The sequence below is a fragment of the Haliotis rubra genome, unplaced genomic scaffold (genome assembly GCF_003918875.1).
Source record: "Haliotis rubra isolate DU_JTF1 unplaced genomic scaffold, ASM391887v1 Scf867, whole genome shotgun sequence".
NCBI classification, from domain to species: domain Eukaryota; kingdom Metazoa; phylum Mollusca; class Gastropoda; order Lepetellida; family Haliotidae; genus Haliotis; species Haliotis rubra.
This window is the reverse complement of record NW_025767598.1, coordinates 343,466-368,864: the sequence shown is the minus strand read 5'-3', so window position 1 is coordinate 368,864 and position 25,399 is coordinate 343,466. Positions and strand designations below refer to the sequence as shown.

The window sequence follows — 25,399 nt, the reverse complement described above, 5'->3', positions numbered from 1 at the left end:
CTGCACATGTACAAAGATTGACAGTAATCTCCATGATGGGCTCTCTGTCTTTACCAGCGCTAGATCGTCCAGGATTTGTAGACTCCTGTACATATGGAGGCTGAACGGAGGAGTTATGGAGACATTTAACTACTTCATGTGACTGTTCACATGCTGTTTACATAAGTGTGTGCTAGTTTTGTCATTTTTTTCTATGGCGTGCTTCAGTCAGGATGCATGTGACTTGGTGTACAATTAGAATTCCTGATAATATCTGAAACCCTTGTAACTCTTACAGGTTGAGATTTTAGGGAGATTACGTGCTGCTCAAGTGGAAAAGTAACAGTGGACATTTATAATTAGCAGAGGATTGCAACAGTCCGAGCTGGACAGTCATCTTTTGCAATTTTCTATTTCTTTTTCAAGCAAAAGGTGTACTGACTCTGGCAAGTGTTAACCAGAAGTGTAAAATATACATCTTCTTGAGGGCAGCTTCGAGCCATGAGAGAATGAAAACAAAAGACCAGAATTGTCATCAGGATGATCATTCTTACTCCACCAGTTTATTCAGGCACAGATTTATTGTAGCTGCAAGATCTGCAGTATACTGGATTATATACTTGATGTATTAGCGATCCTCTGTCGTGGTGTACACATGTGGTGTTACCTATGGTGAGGTGTGTGTGACAGACATGATGGAGCACCTGTGTTTGTACGTGCTGGACCTTGTGGTGATAGCTGCACTAGTCGGGGTAAGTGGAATCAGTTGCAGCCACCTGCTTGTAGCTGCAATAACCATTATAATCATACACCCACAATATTTGTCAAACATTTGTCCTGATTAGGACAACTTTAAATAGTGTCCATGTGATCCATAGCAGTATTCTTAAAAGGTCATGTTCTGGATTCATAATTCTGAAGTAGACAAAGTCTGTCATACAGACTCTGAAGCAAACATATCCAAGAAAGCCCACGCTAGTCTAGAAAATGTGTCAAGTCTAGATTTCCACAGCTTCAGAAAATGAAGAAAGTCTCAGGGCTCCTTTTCAATATATTTTATTTTTTTTACTAAGAGCTTTTTTTCTGTAAAATATGTTCATTTCAGAGACTAGCTGTTAGTCTAAAGTAGACATAACATTAAAATATTCCCTTGTGTGTGAAAAATTCCTGTTAATTTTAGATGACTTTCAAAAGATGCTGATCTTGTCACCAAAATGAGTCATCCTGAAATATTTCTTTCCTGATTTGTCTTCAATTTTTTATAAGAATGTACTCACGATACATTATGATACGATACTCTAAGCAGTTTTCAAAGACAACCAGAAAATATAAAACAATGACAAGTGACATGAAAGGTGTTACTCACCAGCACATGTGAACTTGACAGACATGGGTGTCGCCCCTAGTGTTGTGGCCAGGCTGGTAGGTGTGCTATCTGTCCTGTCTATCACCGTGTTGCATGTTACAAGGTTATCTCCAAGCAGTCTATTGGTTGTGTAATGTAGCATAAGCAGTTGATTCAACAAGGGTGTAAGGCTGCTGCATGCTCACTGTGTTTCTTATGGATGAGTTGTACTTTTCTGTCACAAGTAAGGGTATCTCATTCCCAGGTATAATTTATTTACGGGATTGTTCTGTCTTTTGCTTGATCAGCACATAATTTAGGTCATTACAGATATCCAACATTATTCTTGAAACGTTTGTAGCCCTAAGAATTCTTAACTTTGATCGTAGCCAATGTGTTAAAAATGGGCTTAAGAAGTTCGTAGGGCTACAAACGTTTCAGGAAAAGCTAGCCAGCTCATTACCTTTAACGAAACTTAGAACATACAGTGAGTTGGTATGTGTATGGTATATGACATTCACTGTGGGAAGTTAGGTCCAACCTAAGCAACTTTGATATCCTGTAATGCTTTATTATAACAATTGGTATGTTGTAAGTAATGAACATACCAGTGACAAGTGATCGAGGGCTTGTTATTGATTCATGTTCAGTCAATACTACAAAGTGGAATTTTCCACCCCCATATCATTCCTGGTAATTACATAATGTTACACTATGATTATGACATCATATTACGGTGTTTGGCGAAGACCAAATTAGTTAGAAAAAAACTACTGGTCAAGTTAAATGGTGTGTATTATTCTAATTCTATAGGCTCAATGTTTACATGTGTGAGTGGGACAAATTAATGCTTTTTAACTTCAGAGATTTATCTATTGTTTTGTAATAGGTCATTATGAAAAGGAGCCCTGATACTTTCTTCATTTTCCTGAAGCTGTGGAAATCTAGACTTGCCACATTTTCTAGATTTGTGTGGGCTTTCTTAGATATATTTGCTTCAGGATCTGTATGACAGACTAGACTTAACCCAGCAGACCAATGATATTGTACCACACTGATGATGACTACGTGACACTGAAGTTCCTTTGTCATATATATAAAGATTGTTATGGCTCCGCCCTCTTCCTTGTGCCTGTACCGGAATGCAGCTTATATCAGTTTTATGTGGAAGTAACTACTGGCGTCATCTGACAGTAATGTCAATATATATTATTATACAAGGACGTAAATCCATTCTGTAATCTTATTACTGTCAGAAGAGTAAATTCATTATCTTTGCGTCTATCTGAGATCTGAGATAGTGATTACTTCTATATATCCTTCCCACTGCTGCTTGTGATGCTGGATCCACCCAAGTGTGCTGGCCTGGGTTGGCCAGCAGCTACAGTGGCTGATGGAGAAGGCGGCAGAGGCTGGAAATGCCTGCAGGAAAGTGGGTCGTACTATAGTGGTAACGATTCCCAGCTTGTGACAAGAATGTTGTAGGATTGTTCTGGGGACAGTCTTTCTACCACCATGTCTGCTAGGAGAAGTGCTAAAGTAGGTGTGGTGGAGACAACCAGGAGGACCCCTAAAGTAAGTCTGGAGGGTGGGGAGACAGACAGGTGGGGAGATGGGGTACATATTAAAGCTGTCAACATGCTTGGTGGCATCATGTGCCATAGACTTCAAACTGTCCACATGTAGATAGCGTATAACTAACACGTATGCTGGAGTCTGGATTGGCAGGAGCTATTTTTATGAAGAACAAATTTGTTTGTTTGTGGAATTGTTTAAGATTTATTTTATATAGATGTAATTTGTGAATTGAGGTAAAGTTTTCTCATGTGTCAGTGTGCACTTGGTGACACTATGAGACCTTTGATTGAACTGAAGCATGGTGGCAGGGAAATCCAGTGTAGGGAACAGCACACAGTTCTGTTTGTGTGGTCAGTAATGACTGAATGAAGAAACTCCCAATGTTAAACTGAGTACCGGCCGGTATATCACTTTCCTTCCTTATTTCCACATTCTGTTATGGTGTAGTTAATATAAGTATCAGTCTGTAGGTTATTGCTATGTCATTGCTGATGTCTTTAATGATTGTGAGTCATAACTGTTTCAAACCAAAGCTCCCAACATTATTCTCCACTTTTCATGGTCTAACGTTTGACTTGATGATTATACTCAAGTGTTGGAGTGACATTTACAGTAGGCTTCGCACTGTGTGTTTCCTGTGTAATTGTAATAATTAGGGGAATGTATGTTTCTTCAATTATGCTTTTAGCACACCTGACTAAAAGTCTATTTGCATGGCCTATCTCATCAGAAACTGCTAGACCAGCGAATCTAAAAACATGCTGGTTCAAATCCAGCATCCTGCCATGTCCTGCAATGTCAGCCATATTGAAAAAACTGTTTAAGGACATTAATTAGATATATATTCCCAAATGGAAGGAAGTTTGGGGTTTCTGAAGTTCAGATATAGATCATTTCACATTTTGCCATGTTTTGACTTTTATACTTTGACAATGTTCATAAATTCTCTCCAGATACTTTTCTGCCTATTTATTCTCTTCTTGAACCGAGAGACTGATGAAGCTGAACATGGTATTTACTTTCTCCAAGCAATAATATATACACCCGTGCATTAATTAAGCACCACCCTATTTTGAAAATAAGATGTGATGCTACAGAAAAGTTAGGGTATAGCCATCAATTTAATCAACCTGTAGTTAAAGAAGCTTTATCCACTGACAAGTTTACAAATACCATATCCTTTTCTATTCTTTATGAAAGAATATGTTGATGAAAATGTGATGGGACTGAATTTTTACCCAAAGTAACTATGACTCTCCTGCTCAAACTACACTATTAAATTAAGTTTTGACTAAAAATAACAATTCTGTTCTATACCAAGATGACATTTACACATCAAGTAAGCTTTAATTATGCATAATCAGAAAGAACACGAATGTCAAAGATTCAGACCTTTTTCCAACAATTCAGATTGCTAATTGGCAAAAACTGAAAAAAGGCCACATTAAAAAGATTTTGGAATAAGTTGTTTATGATTTTGAGTTTATTGTAATGAATAAACACTTCTCCTTGCCGGAAACTGATAATTACAGCTAAAGTCTATTGGTTTTATTTGTAAAGCAACTTTTTACTGCATTCTAAAATTTTCCATTTTTTAGTTTGACTGTAACTTTTCCTCAATCTTAGTTTACAAACTTCCATCCATTCACAATAAATAACGAATTTATAGGCCACACAACAATCAGTTATTACTTTCACTTTTCAAAATAAGGTAACTTGTTTCAGGACAGAAAAACACCTGTTTTTGATATAGGCAATTATCCTAATTAAAATACATGGTAATTTCAATGATGTTTTCGTTTTTGAAATGTTAAATGCTTGCTCTATCAAATCATCAAGGTTATTTTTTGGAAAGAGTTTAGAATTTCATTTCAGACAAAATTAATTGGTAAAAATACAGGGTGGTGCTTATTTTATGCACAGATGTATACATTGTTGAAATCATTCAATGTCAGTTTGAATGTTAGTGTTTTGTACATTCAAGCTTAGAGCAACTGTTGAATGTGTTCTTCTTTGTTGATATTTGTAACTGTTGACACCATGCTGGTTAGCTGTGCCCATCTGTATACTTAGTGAACAGTTGTTGGCTTCACAACAATGTACATATCTTCATACTTACACCGCAGAACTGGACATATGTCAGCATACTTGCAATTAACATCCAGGGTTAGAAATATTCTTCCCATCCTTATCTTGGAATACTGTACATATATCCCCATCCTTTCCTTGGAATACTGTACATATATCCCCATCCTTTCCTTGGAATACTGTACATATATCCCCATCCTTACCTTGGAATACTGTACATATATCCCCATCCTTACCTTGGAATACTGTACATATATCCCCATCCTTACCTTGGAATACTGTACATATATTCCCATCCTTACCTTGGAATACTGTACATATATCCCCATCCTCTCCTTGGAATACTGTACATATATCCCCATCCTTTCCTTGGAATACTGGGGCGGTGGGGTAGCCTAGTGGTTAAAGCGTTGGCTCGTCACACCGAAGGCCCGGGTTCGATTCCCCACATGGGCACAATGTGTTAAGCCCATTTCTGGTGTCCCCCGCCGTGATATTGCTGGAATATTGCTAAAAGCGGCGTAAAACTAAACTCAGTCAGTCAGTCCTTGGAATACTGTACATATATCCCGAACCTTACCTTGGAATACTGTACATATATCCCCATCCTTACCTTGGAATACTGTACATATATCCCCATCCTTACCTTGGAATACTGTACATATATCCCCATCCTTACCTAGGAATACTGTACATATATCCCCATCCTTTCCTTGGAATACTGTACATATATCCCCATCCTTTCCTTGGAATACTGTACATATATCCCCATCCTTTCCTTGGAATACTGTACATATATACCAATCCTTATCTTGGAATACTGTACATATATCCCCATCCTTTCCTTGGAATACTGTACATATATCCCCATCCTTATCTTGGAATACTGTACATATATCCCCATCCTTACCTTGGAATACTGTACATATATCCCGAACCTTACCTTGGAATACTGTACATATATCCCCATCCTTACCTTGGAATACTGTACATATATCCCCATCCTTACCTTGGAATACTGTACATATATCCCCATCCTTTCCTTGGAATACTGTACATATATCCCCATCCTTTCCTTGGAATACTGTACATATATCCCCATCCTTACCTTGGAATACTGTACATATATCCCCACTTGGAATACTGTACATATATCCCCATCCTTTCCTTGGAATACTGTACATATATCCCCATCCATCCTGGAATACTGTACATATATCCCCATCCTTGTCTTGGAATACTGTACATATATCCCCATCCTTTCCTTGGAATACTGTACATATATCCCCATCCTTATCTTGGAATACTGTACATATATCCCCATCCTTACCTTGGAATACTGTACATATATCCCGAACCTTACCTTGGAATACTGTACATATATCCCCATCCTTTCCTTGGAATACTGTACATATATCCCCATCCTTACCTTGGAATACTGTACATATATTCCCATCCTTTCCTTGGAATACTGTACATATATCCCCATCCTTATCTTGGAATACTGTACATATATCCCCATCCTTTCCTTGGAATACTGTACATATATCCCCATCCTTATCTTGGAATACTGTACATATATCCCCATCCTTTCCTTGGAATACTGTACATATATCCCCATCCTTTCCTTGGAATGCTTTACATATATCCCCATCCTTACCTTGGAATACTGTACATATATCCCCATCCTTACCTTGGAATACTGTACATATATCCCCATCCTTTCCTTGGAATACTGTACATATATCCCCATCCTTTCCTTGGAATACTGTACATATATCCCCATCCTTACCTAGGAATACTGTACATATACCCCCATCCTTGCATCACAATACTGTACATATATTCCCATCCTTGCATCACAATACTGTACATATATTCCCATCCTTGCATCACAATACTGTACATATATTCCCATCCTTGCATCACAATATTGTACATATATCTCCATCCTTGCATCACAATACTGTACACATATCTCCATCCTTGCATCACAATACTGTACATATATCTCCATCTTTGCATCACAATACTGTACATATATTCCCATCCTTGCATCACAATGCTGTACATATATCCCCATCCTTGCATCACAATACTGTACATATATCTCAATCCTTGCATCACAATACTGTACATATATTCCCATCCTTGCATCACAATACTGTCATATATTCCCATCCTTGCATCACAATACATATATATCTCCATCCTTGCATCACAATACTGTACATATATCCCCATCCTTGCATCACAATGCTGTACATATATCCCCATCCTTGCATCACAATACTGTACATATATCCCCATCCTTGCATCACAATACTGTACATATATCTCCATCCTTGCATCACAATACTGTACATATATCTCCATCCTTGCATCACAATACTGTACATATATCCCCATCCTTGCATCACAATACTGTACATATATCCCCATCCTTGCATCACAATACTGTACATATATTCCCATCCTTGCATCACAATACTGTACATATATCCCCATCCTTGCATCACAATACTGTACATATATCTCAATCCTTGCATCACAATACTGTACATATATTCCCATCCTTGCATCACAATACTGCATCCTTGCATCACAATACTGTACATATATCCCCATCCTTGCATCACAATACTGTACATATATTCCCATCCTTGCATCACAATGCTGTACATATATCCCCATCCTTGCATCACAATACTGTACATATATTCCCATCCTTGCATCACAATACTGTACATATATCTCAATCCTTGCATCACAATACTGTACATATATCCCCATCCTTGCATCACAATATTGTACATATATTCCCATCCTTGCATCAAAATACTGCACATATATCCCCATCCTTGCATCACAATGCTGTACATATATCCCCATCCTTGCATCACAATACTGTACATATATCCCCATCCTTGCATCACAATATTGTACATATATCCCCATCCTTGCATCACAATACTGTACATATATTCCCATCCTTGCATCACAATGCTGTACATATATCCCCATCCTTGCATCACAATACTGTACGTATATTCCCATCCTTGCATCACAATACTGTACAAAAATCTCAATCCTTGCATCACAATACTGTACATATATCCCCATCCTTGCATCACAATATTGTACATATATTCCCATCCTTGCATCAAAATACTGCACATATATCCCCATCCTTGCATCACAATGCTGTACATATATCCCCATCCTTGCATTACAATACTGTACATATATCCCCATCCTTGCATCACAATATTGTACATATATCCCCATCCTTGCATCACAATACTGTACATATATTCCCATCCTTGCATCAAAATACTGCACATATATCCCCATCCTTGCATCACAATGCTGTACATATATTCCCATCCTTGCACCACAATACTGTACATATATCCCCGTCCTTGCATCACATAACTGTACATATATTCCCATCCTTGCTTCACCCTACCGCATAGTACTTTGCATGTCTCAATATGCACCTCTCACAACTTTGCATGTTTTCTTACTGATCTCACAATACTTTGCATACTCTGTATGCTTACTCTACAATTCTAAAATAGGGCGATGGGGTAACCTAGTGGTTAAAGTGTTCGCTCTTCACGCTGAAGACCCGGGTTCATCATGGGTACAATGTGTGAACCCCATTTCTGGTGTCCCCCACCATGATATTGATGGAATATTGCTAAAAGCAGCATAAAATCATATTCACTCACTCAATACAACTCTAAATAAATCTCTATACATACTCAATGATGGAATTGTGTTTAATTTGAAGCAGTGCTTTTCTGACACCTATTTACACATAATGATACTTACTTCATGTTTATGGCATTATCTACTAGTCATACATCCCCTGTATATCATTAGGCCGTCTTGTATTCTAGATCATTAGCCCTGTAGCTCAAGTCAGTGTGTGTGATGTTGAAGGCATTGTCAGAGTTGGTACACCTTCAATATGTTTGGGTAGTATCCTAAGATGTTATCTATTTTCAAGTTTGTGAGTGTTGAAGTTTTATTTCTGCCTTTGCTTTAATTGTGAATTATTCTATATATGGCCAAGACATACTTCTGAATATAAGCCCCTGTGAGAGCCTACCTCAGTTTCTGGAATTTTCATTAGATTGTAGTAAAAGAAGCCACCTTATACTGCAAATTCAGGAAACTGATAATTCCTGAAAAAAATAACACATCTTTTCTATTTTATGTCTAATAATATCATTGATTGAGCACATGTTTAAACTGAGTTGACCTGTCGAATGTGAATGAACATGTCCCAGGTGAGCTACAGCAGTTCATCACTATTTGGATATAAGTGGATGCATATGCCTGTTAATATGCTTTTATATGTGCAGTAATGAACTGTTTTCATAGTAAGTTTGTGCGTGTTTTCAGTGACCGAAATGTCTGCCAGGTGAGTGTGGAACAGCTTGTACATTGTAGTGAAGGTGTGAGTGAAAGTGATTTCTGCAGACATCAAAGCTGGGCTTGCCTTGTTTAGCTGTTTCCCTACCACAAGGAATGTCAGGCACAGCCTTCCAGTTTTGAAAAGCAAGGCCATACACTCCCTTGAAATAATGATAATGTATTGTGGATATGACTCAGCTGGCTGCCATTTACATGTCACATGGCCATGATTTGACATATTTACATGCAGACCTAAGTAATATGATACGTAAGCTAAATTGACTCATTGTACACAAATTAAATGAACATGGTGTGAGTCATGTATTTATGAAAATTAATAGTGATTCTGTCCTCTACAAGTTGCAAAGTTCTTGCTACATGGTGTCTTTCAGAAGATGTGATATAAATATATGTGGCCATATGAATCATGTAGCAGGGGTACTTACTTTATGTTAGATGTACAGTGATATGTGGAGGAGCTTCTAGATAGACTGATCTGGCTGACATTTTCATGTGAATCAAGTTTCTTTTACAGTTACAGATATATTCAAACATAACCATAGTTTTATTTTATCTCTTCATTTGATGTAGTTTATGTAGAGGAGCTTGTTTTCTTAGTACATTTTGCATTCGTGATAGTTCTTTCATGACATTCTTTCCCCTTGTAATCAATAAAGTCAGTGAAATAGTACAGACTAATATATGTAGGATTTCACTTGAAGATCACTTATGTCAGCAGGTTTTGTTATGATTATTAGGTAAAGAATATTTTGATATTTAAGAATGTGTACATGTATAATATTACCATGATAATGGTATTAAATTGGTTATCTTGTTGCCATAATCAGTGAATCACTAAAGGTGACAGGGGGACATCAGGTACCCTTCAGTGCAAATCTCTACTCTAGCAGGGTGGTGGAGTAGCCTAATGGTTAAAGTGTTTGCTTGTCATGCTGAAGTCCCATGTTCGATTTCCCACATGGGTACAATATGTGAAACCCATTTCTGGTGTCCCCTGCAGTGATATTGCTGGAATATTGCTAAAAGCGGCGTAAAACCATATTCCTCTCTGCTCCACTCCGCTCCACTCCACTCCACTTCAGCACAAACCATTAGTGAGATCCTAACATGCTCCTGCTGGCTGTAACATATAGAAGTGACCAAACCATTTACTTACTCTCTTGCTCTGTGTTGCAGGTTGTCCACACCAGCAGGATGAAGAAGCAGGAGAAGAACGGCTCTGCATCGAAAGCAGGCACTGCTTCTAGCTCCACCCCATCCTCCACCACCACAACAGGACAGATGGGGATGAAGCAGTCCAAGTCGGACTCCACCTCACTCAGTTCCAAGAGTCAGGGGAAGGGGTCCTCAAATCTAGCACGGAAGTCCTATCTGAGCAAGAGCCATGAAAACCTCAGCAGCACGAAAAAGAAACTGACACTACCTCCTGAAACTAGTAGACCCAAGACAGCATCTGGAAATTCAAAGCCAGACTCTGCAAGGTCTTCTACAGAAAGAAACAAGGAAAATCTAGCCCTGAAAGAAAAGGAAAAGAATTCAAACTTTGCCAAACCCAAGGCAGGTAAAGCTCCAGTGGCTGCCGGAACCATACGCAAAGCGTCAAGCACACAATCAATAGACAAAACCTCTGCTGGAACGTCAAGTCAGAAACCGCAGCCTGTTAGTAATAAATCACTGGCTATGAAACGTGCTCAAAGTACTCAGAATGTTAGTAAAGACAAAATGTTGAATAGGAAAAGGACATCTGCTCCAGCAGATGTTATGGCATATAATGCAGAACTGTTAGCTAATTTTGAGAAGGAGAAAAAAAATCTTGAAGCTAGGATATCAGAACTTACTAAACTCACTGAAAGCCGGAAAGCTGAGATTGAGAAATACAAGTATGAGGTGAAAGCACTGAAGGAAATTATTCCTTCACAGGATGTGCAAGAGGAGTTAGAGATGCTTCGAAATCAAAACAAGCATCTGCAAGATAGACTTAAAGAGCTTGGTATTCCAGTTGAACAGATCACAGATACAGAAAAGTTGTTACTTAAACAGACATTTGGCTCATGTAAGTCCATGGGTGATTCTGAGTGTAACCTACCAACAAGTGTAAGCTGTGATAGTTTGTCAACTGATGGTGCTAAGGCAGCTGCTCTGCCTGGACATGTGGGATCACTGGAGAGATCAGCTTCCATGACTGCTTCAGAACCAGGTTTCTCCTTGGCTGATCTATGTGGAACACCAGACCACCCCTCTGATCTGTCTCTAGATCCACTGAACTGGGACAAACAGAGCAATAAGAGTCGTGACAGTGATGGGCTGAGTGAAATATCAGTCCAGTGCTTGACAGAACGGATTCTTCGCATGGAGGAAACCAACTACTGCACTACTGAAGAACTTCAGGCAACACTGCAAGAGCTGGGAGACCTACAGGATGCAGTCAATGAGCTGACTGAGGAGAATGAGAGACTTACTGATGAGAAATCTGTTCTACTCGAATCCCTGTGTACCCAGACAGAAAAGCTGGAGACATCAAGGCATCAAGTAGAACAGCTAAAGAGTCTTCTGATTAGTGGCAACCTACCTGAAAAGTCAAGTAGAGAGGCTCATTTAATGGGTTTGTTGAAAAGTGCTCAAGAAGAAAGAGAGGAATTGCTGCGAAAACAAAATGAGATTGCAAATGCAATGCAGTCATTGAGAACAGAATATCGGGAAAACTTGGATGTAATTGATGCCATGCGTGACAAGATTCAACTAGGCGAAGATAAGATCAGCAGCTTGAATGCTGAACGAGAGTCACAGGAACAGAGAATGCTGGAGATAAAGAGTCAAGGAAAAAATGATGAGATTGAGATTCATCGACTCAGGACACTTCTCGAAAATGAGAAATCTAAAGTTCAAGAACTTGAACAGTTCAGAAAAGTAGTAGATAAATCTGATATGGAAGCTTTGTTAGATAACGTGAGGCAGGAGAAAGACCGTGCTGAAGAGAGGCTTGCCAATATTCAGAAATCTCTGGATCACAGTCATTGTGAAGTGATGAAACTTAAGGAAATAATGTCCACTCGTGATGAAGAGATCAAAGTGGCAAAGAATAATGCTAAGACTCACATAAGTGATCTTGACTATAAGTTGACAAAAATGGAAAAGGAAAGGACAGACATGCAGCAGCAGATGGAGGTGTTACGTGAACACATTGATACTCTGGAGCAAGATTGTGAACGGTATCTTGAGGAGCAGAAGACTTTACTGAAAGGATCCAAGAACTCAAGGATGAACTGAAGAGGTCCCATGACGTCAAGTCCGTGGCAGAGGCTCAACTGTATGAAATCACGAACAGACATGAGGAAGAATCTGAGGAGTGGAAGCAGTTTCAGAAGGATCTACAGGTTGCTGTTGTCATTGCTAATGACTTCCGTACTGAGACTCAAGAAGGGATGGAGAAAGTAGTAACTGAAAATGCCTGCTTACGTGAAAAATGTAAGCATCTGGAAGCAGAGATCCGACTTCTAAGATCTGAATTGGATGCTTCCCGTGCTCACAAAACATTAGAGGAGGAACCTAGTACTCCTTTTTCAAAATCCATTTTCACTTCAGCTGAGCTGAAAGGGAAGATGCTGTCTACTGTGGACAGAGAACTAACAGCCCTGAGGGAAGGAAAAAAACTTGATCCTCGCAGTCAGAATTTGTCTGTGAAAAGTTTGATCCAGTCCATAGAAGATCAAGTGAAGAGTGGCTGCTCCTCTATTCACTCGAGCCTTAATGGCTCCAGAAGGAACTCTAATTCAACAGATGATTCATTTAGTGCTATCCAGGAACTGTTGAAGTCTCCCACCTCACCACAGGCTGAGACGCCACTACAGAGTCCACAAGGGGAGTTCCCACTACGATCAGTTTTTCGGAAGGGAAGTGAGAAATCCTCTCCTCATCAGAGACTTTCTGCCTCTGGATTAAATTTCATAGACAAGAGTCCTGGTGATGCACCTAAAACACCACCTGCATTTGGACGTCCAGAGGGAGAGTTCACGAAGGTGTCGCCAGCTATTTCCTCCATTCTGCAGAACAGGGGACCACCTCGTAGAAACAGTGGAGCAAAGTGAGTATAAGACTTTGATTGATGTTCATCTGTTTGTGTATGAGGACTAGCTGTGTACAAGGTCACAGATATGAGTTGTAATATCAATGCTGTATTCCATTTTAAGGATAGTATGTATGTAAACGGAAGAAAGGACTATGGATGTGAGTATTTGTTGACTGTTGGCGAAGATTTACAAGACTAAATATGGTCTACTACTTGCAAATAAAAAGGAATACATGCACGTAATATGTCAGGCACATCTTGAAATTATTTGAATTTTTCTACATTATAATGAAGTGTGTTTGTAAATTCTGGGGTTATACATTTCCTGAACTATCTGCACTATTCATTCGGTAAAGTGGTCCCAACATATGTGTACATTGTGCATGTGTAGAGGTGAGAGGAAAGTCACAGCTGTGATTGAGTCACATGAGGTACCTCCAGGAATTGAACTGTTGACACATACTTAAAATTCCTATCCATTCAGTGTTATCGATAACTGATCAATCAGACGTAATGTGCACTTTATTTCTTCAACCTGATAATTAAGCATGTTGATTCAGATTGCATTCAATTTAAAGTCAGAGCTTTGGTCATTTTACAGTGAGTGAGTGAGTGAATGAGTTTAGTTTAACGCCGCACTCAGCAATATTTCAGCTATATGGCGGCGGTCTGTAAATAATCGAGTCTGGACCAGACAATCCAGTGATCAACAACATGAACATCGATCTACGCAACTGGGATACAATATAAGTTGTTGACTGGTCACGAGGGGGACATAGGTTGATGTACCCTCAATGTTTGTTAATGTTCCCCGAGCCCGAGGGGTACATCAACCCATGGGCAGCGAGGGACCAGTGAACAACGTATTTATCTTACCGAACACCTTAATGTTAATTTTGAATTGTTTGAAGCATGGGTACAAATCTTTTTGTAGCCATCGTTAGATTTTGCTGACAAGAACAACAGATTTAGAGTTATCTCCCTTCCATCGATTTGCATTCGTAAAACATCAGTACTCTCCGTACATCAATCGTGATTCAATGTTATTCGAGATAAAGAATTACTACCACGAAGTACTAATATTTATGTGTGAGGTAAGATAATGACATGTGTCAACCAAGTCAGCAAGCCTGACCACCTGATCCTGTTAGTTGCCTCTTACGACAAGCATGGGTTACTGAAGACCAATTCTAACCCGGATCTCCAACAGGAATACTGAGTTGAACATCGTAATTATTAACATGTTTTGTCTTCTGACTTTTCCATAATCATTATGGTTTTGACCCTGCTATCTTTTAGTTAGAGTACTTGGTAATGGCTTGTCCTGCATCATTGTGCCTGTGTCTTTGGAATATGTGTATTTTGTGACACCAAAACCAATCTCTTAAAGCAAGTCAGTATTGGAAAAAAGCTAGTTTGCCATCACTTTTCCTTACTTGAAATGTCTGATCTACATTAGTTACTACATGCAATGATACAGTGATACATCCATGTTATGTTGGTGTAAAAAACAGATACTATTCAACAGACATGTGGAGTCCTGTATTTCCTGGTTAGGTATAAATAGCATGACATCTACAGTGCCATCAAGTATATATGTGCCTGCCTTCTATATCGCCGATCTCTGACATTTAAAAACAAATCGTTCACCGACAAAAAGAAACAAAATCACCTGATAGAGTAGAAGTAATGTATCGGGATACAGATTGTATTGCAAGCACACTTCGTAATGGTTATTGCGCACAACATAATGGTGTCGGCAGAAGGTGGAGCATGTTGTCAGTAGTGACATGGCAGGTGTGATAACACAGTGTTGGTACTGCATTTAGCAGGCTGGTGATGAGGTCCTCCATGTAGGTAGATGGGTCCTCACTTGTCCCTGGAGTGTGTAGTACACACACAACATAATGACAACTAAGGTACTAAGTTAGATTAAATGTACTATATTACAATTTTTTACTCAATGGTCACACTTATCGCAGACTTGTGGACTAGTGGCCTTTTCTAACCCACCATTATAACTACTGGAGCTACTAAAGCTCCCAACATCATATTGGTATGCTTATGTCTCTTCCCCAACCCACTCTCAAAGTCTCATGTCGGTGTTCCCAGCCCATTCCATGTCATTATTTGAAAACCGCTCCGTGTGTTTCAGCAAAACCTGGTATGTGCATTTCTCTTCACCTGAACTGGTGCCTTGTGCTTTTTAAAAAAAATTCTGAACTAAATTTTTGTATGTTTCCATGAAAACATTTTCAATTTAGTCTGAAATAAGGCCAGAGTTTGTTTTTGGGCAATAGCTTGAAAAGCAATCATCATATTCAATCAAAACTTGGGATAGGCATTGCTCGTCAGCTTAATTTCATACCTTTTACTATTTATTTATTTCTGAGTTTTAGTTTGTTATGTCTCCATTACACCAGCCATGTTTGATGACATGCTTGTGGCCAGCCTATCAGGGCTTTAAACAGTGACACTAAACTAAGTACGTAACTGTTTCAGTGTTGATTCGGAGAGGAAAGAAAATGCTGGCAAGGACCCTCTGGCCTATCTTGCCAAACAGATGGGAGGATCAAAGCGCAATGCCCTCCTCAAGTGGTGTCAGCAGAAGACTGTTGCATATACTGTGAGTAGAGTCATTGTAGTGTTTGATGAAGGGACATCACACACTCTGTTGTCATGTTTATTGGCTAAGTTTTCCTGCCACCACTGATGCCTGTGTTTGTCTATTTCAGCATGTAGATATCACCAACTTCAGCAGCAGCTGGAATGATGGGCTGGCCTTCTGTGCCCTGTTACACTCCTACCTGCCAGAGCACATTCCATATCAGGAACTCAACTCTGATGACAAGGTACCTTGCTATGTCTAACAAACAGTGATGACTGGTTCATATGTAACCAAGTATGTGCTCTGTAATACATCTTTGTGTTTTGTCAGTTACTTCATCATGGATGGTCAGATGTATCGAGATTAGGTTCTTTGTTCTCTGTTCTAGTCCCTTAAAGTACTGACAATGACATTTATAATACTATAAATTTTAAACTTATCCTATCTAATGACTTGCACCTCTCTCTCTTGCTTCGACTTTCAGTGGAACGACTGTAAACTTTTTTCCATAGGCCTCCTTGTCCATTCACCCGGGCACTCCATGCTGCTCTCCTTAATTAGCTTCCTAGTTCCTAATAAAGCTTGCAGCATGCTCCACTAATTGCCCACGTGGCTACCTTGAATGATCATTTTCTTTCTTGTCGCACGACTGTGTGGACGTGCTGTATGTTAGGGACATTATTTTACCCTAACATCATGGGAAAAACAGATAATCAGTCAAGGAAAAGGAATATGTGTGCTCAATGCAAGACGAATTATTCGTCCCTGGACCCTCACTCGTCTTGTAGTGACTGTATTGGACAATGTAACTGGAACAAACGATGTGGCAAGTGTAATTCACTAATAGATGAGGATTTTAAGGCCTACCTTTGTGTTTGCTCCCGGAGAATCGCGGATAGGGACAGGAAATCAACAAAATCTGATCCCACTTCCGCCAAGCGTATCAAGTTACAGCGACAGAAAATCGTACCTTTCACACAGAGAGCGACGTCTGTGGTTCAAGAGGATTTTATGGACGCTTCATCAGATTCTTACTTATCTCAGGACGTTCGGCACCTATTACGTATGCATCAATTACCTCCTTCCATAGTGTCAGATCACTCGCGAGTGGTTGTGATCGATAATTCTTCGTTGCCTGTCCGATCTACACTACCAGGGGACCTTAGATCGAAACTATCATCATCCAGATCATCGGTACATATCCCCTCGATATCCCCTCGACTGTCTCAGTTTGGAGCCTGGCTAACCGCGTTCAACCAGCCAACTGTCTCCCCACAGTTCATTGAACCGGACGGAGCTGGCTACAACAGTGTCGCCGGGGGACGTTCATCATGAATCAACACTTCAGGTTTCGTCACCTAATCGCCGATCCAGATCGCCACATGATTCTAGATCACCACAACGATCTAGATCACCATCACAAGCCCGATCTAGATCACAGTCACGATCCAGAGCACAACTACGATCCACATCACCTGATAAATCCAGATCACCTAACAGATCCAGATCACCAATCCAGATCACAACTTCGAATCAGATCACCGGACAGATCCAGATCACCTAGCCGATCCAGATCACAACATCGAAGTAGATCGCCAGACCGATCCAGATCACCGAACCGATCCAGATCACAACATCAAAATAGATCACCTAACTGATCCAGATCACCAAATCAAGCCAGATCGCAACTGCAAACCAGATCACCTGTTCGATCCAGATCACCTTACAGATCCAGAACGACCACAGTTTCCAGTTAGTGCATCGAATCGATCCAGATCTCTTTACAAATCCAGTTCATCTTACCAACCCAGGTCACCTATACGATCTAGATTACCTTACAGAGCCATTGACCAATCGGGATCACAGTACAGATCCACATCTCATGGCCGATCCTATTCAGATGGTCGAACCAGAGCTCCATTCAGAACCAGATCACCAACTAGAACTACAGCGACCCGGTATTGTTGTTCATATCATACCGGATCACCTAGCCATACTAGGGAATCCAGATCACCGGCTTACCAACCTACTTCGGTACTTACCACGTCGAGATCTCGATGCAGTTCCTCTGACAGACGTTCGGGTGATCATTGGTCTGATACCACTAATAGGCTTACAATCTCTTACAATGTTCCGTCTACACGCTCTGAGAATCTTTCGACTCACTCTAGGATCATTGCTGAGTCATGGGAACCTGATAACAATCCCACTTCTACAGTGACTCCGGATCTAAATATGATGATCAGGGCCATAACCTCAGCCTGGAACCAAATACAGCCTTCTACTCCAGCCCATCTGGCTTCGGTAGCTCCTGGCTCTTCATCTGGTCCACCTCCTGAGATTGATCCAGTCCAAATAGCCATGCCTGCATCTCCCGCTCACTCTGAGTTATCTACCCCTGGGGGTAGCTTTGCAGCAGTTGAGACACCTCAGGTACTCCTTTGGATTGTTGAGAAGCTCCAACATCTCTTGAGTACTTCAGCAGATGACCTGGATCACTCTTATACTCTTAGAAATTGGAATTGGTCTACCATCACCCTACCACCTCGACCTTGTATTCTGAAATTATCCAGTACACTAAATGATGGTTTCAAAAGCCTGAAATCGAATTAAGGAAGGATTCTCTGCTCCCAGATATAATCCTTCTACCTCTCATGTCCATGTCAACAAAATCTCTACGGCTCCAACAGTTGATGAGGATATTGGAACCCTGTGTGGCAAACGAGCTGCTTTCGCCCTACCTTATTGAGGACCGAGAGTTGGCTCACATGGATTCAGCCGTGAGAAAGACGTTGCCATCTATTAGTTGCGTGATTGCAGCAGTCGACGCTGTTAACACTGCTCTGGAGCACACTTACTCTGATCAAGACGCTTACATCCAAGGATGCATGACTTTAGCTCTGGACCAGTTCCAAATTATCTGGATCAGTTGTCTCATTTTTTGGGCTACACTCTTGCTGTTCGCCAAGGTGGACCCCTTATCATCTCTTCATGGGAGGGGCAATTTAAAACAGAACTGTTTCGCCAGCCTTGGTTTACTGACTCCCTCTTCAATGGTAGCATCCAAGAAGTATCTAATAAAGTTGATAAAAAAAACCACTTTCAAGTCTCGATTGAACTGTTAAAGATACAGAAGTCACAGCTCCAGAACTCATTAAAACAGCGTCGAACTGCACAGTTCACCCCTACCAATCCGGATTTATGCAATCTTTTTCGTGGCCCATCCACTCAAGGCCGTGGCAGAGGAAACAGATCTGGCCGTAGTAGTTCCTCCCGTCGCTCTCCCTCTCTCTCTCTCTCTCTCCCTCTTCCCCCCCAACCAGCGCCGGGCAGTGACGGCTTGAGACAATCGCACGACTGGGAGCTCCCGCCCCCAGTTGTTCCGATTTACAACACTCTGGTAGGCGAGAGATTGCAGATCTTTGTCCCGAATTGGACCATCCTCAAAGATCCGTACGTCACCAACCTGCTACTTCATGGCTATCAGCTACCCGTTATTGGCAGTCCACCTCTGACGTCGCATCTGGCTCATCGCTCATATCCTGTGGACCAGCTTCAGACTCTGCAATCCACAATAGGTATGCTATTAGACAAACTCGTGAAAGAGCTCCTAGGTCCATCGCCCATCACTCCAGGATTCTACTCCCCCATCTTCTTGGTTCCAAAGAAAAATTCCAACAAACTCCGGCTCATCTTCAATATGAAGTTGTTCAATGCCTGATTCCTGCTTCCACCGCCTCACTTCAGGATGGTGTCGATCAACCTTTTACGCACCATCCTGAAGAAGGGAGACTTCCTCATGAGCCTAGATCTTCAGGATGCTTATCTTCACGTTCCGATACATTCAGAACACTGGAAGTATCTTCGCTTCGTGTTCAACGGGAATCACTACCAATGGAAAGTCCTACCATTTGGAATTTCCACAGCCCCGTGGCTTTTTAACCGAATTACCAAGCCCATAACAAGCTTCCTACACTTTCAAGGGATCACCTTCGAAAGCTACATAGATGATTGCATCCAGGCTCAACAGGATCCAATCGTATTGCTTCGCCAGCTACAGTTCAACACCACGCAGCTCAGGCAGTTAGGGTGGCTGTTGAACATCGCGAAATCGGAATTAATACCGACTCAGAAACTCCAATTCATCGGAGCACTGATCGACACTCGTCAGGGGATGATGTTCGTACTTCACGACAGGTGGATAAAGATTCAGCAATGCATTCCTCCAGCACTGTCTCAAGGCGAGAACCGAGAACGACAGTGGCAGGAGCTACTGGGCCTTCTGACGTCAGCTCAAGCCTTAGCGTACAGAGGCCAGCTCCAACTTCAGCAGATACAGCGATTTCTATGCCCGTACCTTCAGGCCGACAACCCCAAGGAACTAATTTGCTTTCCAGAACCGCTTCATCCAGTCATTCAATGGTGGCTCTGACGAACGGAATGTTTGCGCTGGAGTCTCTATGATGCCCTTTGCACCAACTCATCACCTATTCGTCGATGCATCCCTCATGGGTTGGGGAGCTCACTTCCTCGACCACCAAGTGGCCAGGCTGTGGTCATCCGACGAACGGGTACTTCATATAAATGAGCTGGAATTCAAGGCGGTAATGCAAGCCATCTCACATTGGGCAACAGAGCTTCAATCAACCAGTCTGTTGATCCAATCAGACAATTCAACAGTGGTTTGGTATATAAATCATCTAGGCTCGACAGGCTTGGCAAATCTGCTACAATGGGTGATCAGGTTCTTCCATCTCATCGACTCACTGAACATCGTAGCCAGAGCCAGACACATTCCTGGGGTAAAAAATGTGATAGCTGATGCCTTGTCCCGATCCAACCGACCGTCCCCGACACAGTAGAAGTTACTGCCCCAGATCTTTCAGTCGATGATCTACCCATTATCACGGCCTCAAATAGATCTGTTCATCACAAGGTTCAACAACCAACTTCCAAAGTTCCGTATCACCAATCCCAGACTCCTTGGCGTGGGACCTCAACGCACTGGCAATATCATGGGAGGGTCTCAATGCCTACACGTTCCCCCCCTCCAGCTCTGCTACCAAAAGTAATGCAGAAACTATTGGCCACCAGCAGCATCCTACTGCTCTTGGTCGCACACTTCTGGCCAGCGAGAAGTTAGTTCGTCAACCTAAGAAGCCTGGCAGAGCCAAACCCAGTACTGCTTCCCAACCGGGATGACCTACTTTTTCACCCTCACTCGGAACTGCGCCACGGGTCACCTCAGACCCTCAATCTACACGTTTGACGCATCTTCAGAGGTCTCTCATAGCTAAGAGCTACTCTCGCCTAGTAGCCACAACTATCACTTCAGCGCATCGTACTTCGACCTGTTCCTTGTACGACAACAAGTGGAAGAAGTTTGAAGACTATTGCAAGCTTAGGGGAATTGCATCTCCCACTTCCACCTCGGCTCAGGTTGTTGCTGAGTTTCTGCAGCATCTCCGCACTGCTAAGAAACTCAAGGGTACTACGTTAGCTACCTACTTAGCTGCCATTAACTCGGTTTTGGCTACCCCAACGGGCACGGAGATTTCCACTGTTCCCGAGTTGCAGAGTCTACTACGCTCCTATAGACTCTCTGACCAGTCCAGGAAGTTCAGACCTCCGGCCTGGGATCTGTCAGTCGTCCTTCGTCATATGATTTCTACAGATTATGAACCTTTAGAAGACAAGAACTTCGAACAAGTGACATTCAAGACATTCTTCCTGGTAGCTTTGGCTACCGCTACTCATATATCTGAACTGCATGGGCTTGATGTCAATCAGGTGCAGTTCGAGCGGAAGAAGCATGGCAAGGCTTTCCTAGGTCTCCGCTGGGACTTCATTGCAAAAAACCAACTGCCAGGGCAACTGGACCGGATGTTTACCATTCCCCCGTTGTCCACCATTCTTGGGCCTGATGATAATGAAGATTTGACACTCTGCCCTGTTAGGGCTCTACACGTTTACCATGCTGCCTCCAAGCATCGTCGACGGCTACGGAAGCGCCTCTTCATACCCTTGTCGATTGCTTCAAGAACTGAGGTTTCCCGGACCACATTGGCCTTCTGGATGTGTGCCACGATCCTGCGAGCCTACACCTTTGCAGGGTTGCCTGCTCCAGCCGCTTCCAATCCTCATGAGACTCGTGCACTAGCCTTGACGATGGCCCTCCATAGCAACTGCTCCTTGACCGCTATCATGGAAGGTTGCTTCTGGCGTTCTGATACAGTCTTCTCTTCACATTACCTGCGAGACCTGTCTGTCACGGATGTCCACGGACTACACCAGTTCGGACCTCTTGTACTGGCTCAGCAGCTTACATCGGCCCAACAACGCAGATGAGGGACGGTTCCGCATTCGCGTTACTACTTCCTTGTATATACTGAATAACAGTTGAACTGGATCTCAACCTTTTGTTCTCATTATATGGGTTTAAGAACTACTTCACTTGGCCTCCATACCAAGGCATCGGAATACGGCCACCTAGCATGGCCCTACGGAGCTGAGGCACAATCAGTATGACGATGCAGAGGTGTTCATTCGACATTCACGCTTACTGACCTCTACTCCATGGAGCAATTACGTCAGTGAAGTGTGGCACTCCCGAATTCCAGTGGTTTTCGTTGCGTTCTGCCTCCAAAGTTGCCGGGCACATCCTTTGACTAAGCTTAGGCAAAGGAGTGAGGGTCCATTTGATGCTGCCTGGAACTGAACGTTAAACCTTGGAGATGCCGAGTTGTGTTTCTCTTTCACCCGCCTCGGTCAGTGTCTGGGGGGCCTTCTTGAAGCAGGGGCTGGCCCGATTCTAGTCGCAGAACTTTAATTACAGGCTACCTTGTAAATCGTGGCAAGGCGAGGCTTACTTGCCGAGTTGCGTCCCTCGTCTTGTACAAGGTTGCGGCCGAACACCACATCGCTCAGGAGCACCCATCTCCCTGGGAGTCGTTCTGCTTAGTAAGCCAAGGGGTTCCGGAGAACCCACTACAAGCATAGTGTCCATGCGTAACAGGCCTCCCTTATACATCGCTATCTACGGTTGCCATCAGTCCACACAGCTCCAAGACCAGCTGTTCGCACTGTCCAGACAGAAGGGTAATCTGCGGCCCGCCGTCCAAACGTGGGATAAGTGCAAGTCATGAGATAGGATAAGTTTAAAATTTGGAAATTTTAATATAAATTGTATATTTATATACTTATCCTATCTCATGCGATGGATGCCCGCCCGGCCTCCCCACTACTCAGATTACAACGTTGGCTCCAAGATGAGAATGATCATTCAAGGTAGTCACGTGGGCAATTAGTGGAGCATGCTGCAAGCTTTATTAGGAACTAGGAAGCCAATTAAGGAGAGCAGCATGGAGTGCACGGCGAATGGACAAGGATGCCTATGGAAAAGGTTTACAGTCGTTCCACTAAAAGTTGAAGCAAGAGAGAGAGGTGCAAGTCGTGAGATAGGATAAGTATATAAATATACAATTTATATTAAAATTTCCAATTTGTTTTATCTCAATCTATCAGACAATCTGAATCATGTTAAAAATCAACTACAAAAATACCCAAAACATTGCGAATAGTATCTTATACTAATAACAAAAGTAATATCATAAGATTCATATACTGATAACAGAAAGTGAATAACAACGATAGGATTCTGTGGGGTCCAAAATTGATCAGTTTCCAGACTAACTCAACAAACAACAGACAGATCAGGGTAACTTGATGCTGTTGAATTTTGTTTAAAAGACATTTACAATCAATCCAGAAAGCTATCGTATCTCTACAACTGTCATAAGTCTGTGTTACAGTACAGGAGGTACGACAGTCTTAGCAATACAATAGCTCTGTGAAACAGGGCCCTGCCTGTTTTTTTCCTTGTCTGCTTTACGTCTCTCTCTGGAAACAGAAATAGCCAGATATGTCACCAACACAAAATGTTTGCTGCATCTGAATATGAAATGGTTATTTAGCAACATTCAATACATATGCTGTTTGGTTATGAAAGCGAGTCAGTAATGACTGTTTTAAGAGCATGTTTAATTTGTAACTTTCTCCCTTTTTTTTGTCCTTTGTAGCGCCGTAATTTTAAACTGGCATTTGAAGCTGCAGAATGTGTGGACATACCAACAAATCTGGTAAGAGAAGAACCTGGCTGTATTGTAGTAATTGAATATTCAAACTCACTTAATCAGTTACAATGCTGGTGTAGTTTTTGCATGTTAGCTGTATATTTTGTAACTGGGAAAACAATATGTGAAAGTTGGCACTAGCAAAACATTTGTGATATGAGTCAAACTGATTTAGAAGAGCTGGTTAGTTTATTGTCTATTGCTTCTTGTTTGACTGTCAGGTAGTTTAAGTTTTAACCATACATATTTTAAGTGCTTAATGAACTGTCGTCTTTTTCAGAACATCAATGACATGGTTGCCATGGAGAGACCTGATTGGCAGGCTATCATGTCCTATGTCACCAACATATATAAGCATTTTGAATTGGATGGCAAGTCATAGTGCACTTCCAGCTACAAGGAAACAAGAGTAATCTCCCTTTATCTAAAACTATGCGGACCAATATTGTTATGCTGTGATGTTTTCTTAAATCTATTTCTGCTTTAAACTAATTAACATTCACATATTTCAACACAAATGAGCAAAAAGCAGTAACTCTTGGTGGATTGGAGGTCTATATTTTCTGTCATGTTTGTCAAATTATGCCTTGTCTAGGGACCACTTCTATTTTTTATGTAAGCTTTTACTTGTGATAATCTGTAACCATTCATTTTGGGACACTTCCTTTATCCTCATGGGGTTTTATTGGATTTACTTTTGAAACACCACAGTCAAATCTTTTGTTATTGTTTTTGTTGCTGCAGTATTATTTTTGAGATGTTGTATTTTAGGTATTATTGCTTCAAACATTCACATTTCAAATTGTATATTATTCAGTGACATATATTTTTTAATATGTGTTTTGACCTTTGAGATTGGTATCATTACATTTTGGTGAATTTGTCCATTCAGATAGATCTATCTATTAATTTTCCCCTACCAAAATGTTTGAGTGAATGGTTGTTAAAAAATAAATTTTCTAAATTTGGCTCATATTAAAATATTTTGATTCATTGTACATATGTTAAAAGATTGTAATTTTTGGGTTGCAAAATAGATATCCAACTGAACTGGAAGTAAAATTGCAACTCTCTTTCGTCTGCCTGTACAGATTGATGTATATTTATACAAAACACATTCTGTATATACCAATATTGTGTAAGAACACATGTACCTA

General features: G+C 41.2%; 1 protein-coding gene and 1 long non-coding RNA gene across 2 annotated transcripts; one reads left to right on the top strand and one right to left on the bottom strand.

Moving 5' to 3' along the window:
• Nucleotides 1-520: 520 nt before the first annotated feature.
• On the bottom strand, nucleotides 521-1,457 carry LOC124263060. Its single transcript, XR_006894763.1, has 2 exons — nucleotides 1,346-1,457; nucleotides 521-765 (listed from the first exon to the last, which is right to left on the bottom strand). It is a non-coding gene; the product is annotated as an uncharacterized LOC124263060 (long non-coding RNA).
• A 1,339-nt stretch (nucleotides 1,458-2,796) lies between these two features.
• On the top strand, nucleotides 2,797-25,399 carry LOC124263059 (cytospin-A-like). The gene is given in 7 exon segments (XM_046697673.1): nucleotides 2,797-2,899; nucleotides 10,613-12,665; nucleotides 12,668-13,517; nucleotides 16,005-16,128; nucleotides 16,238-16,354; nucleotides 24,189-24,248; nucleotides 24,523-25,399. Coding segments are annotated over 7 exon segments (3,366 nt in total). The 5' UTR covers nucleotides 2,797-2,839; the 3' UTR covers nucleotides 24,625-25,399.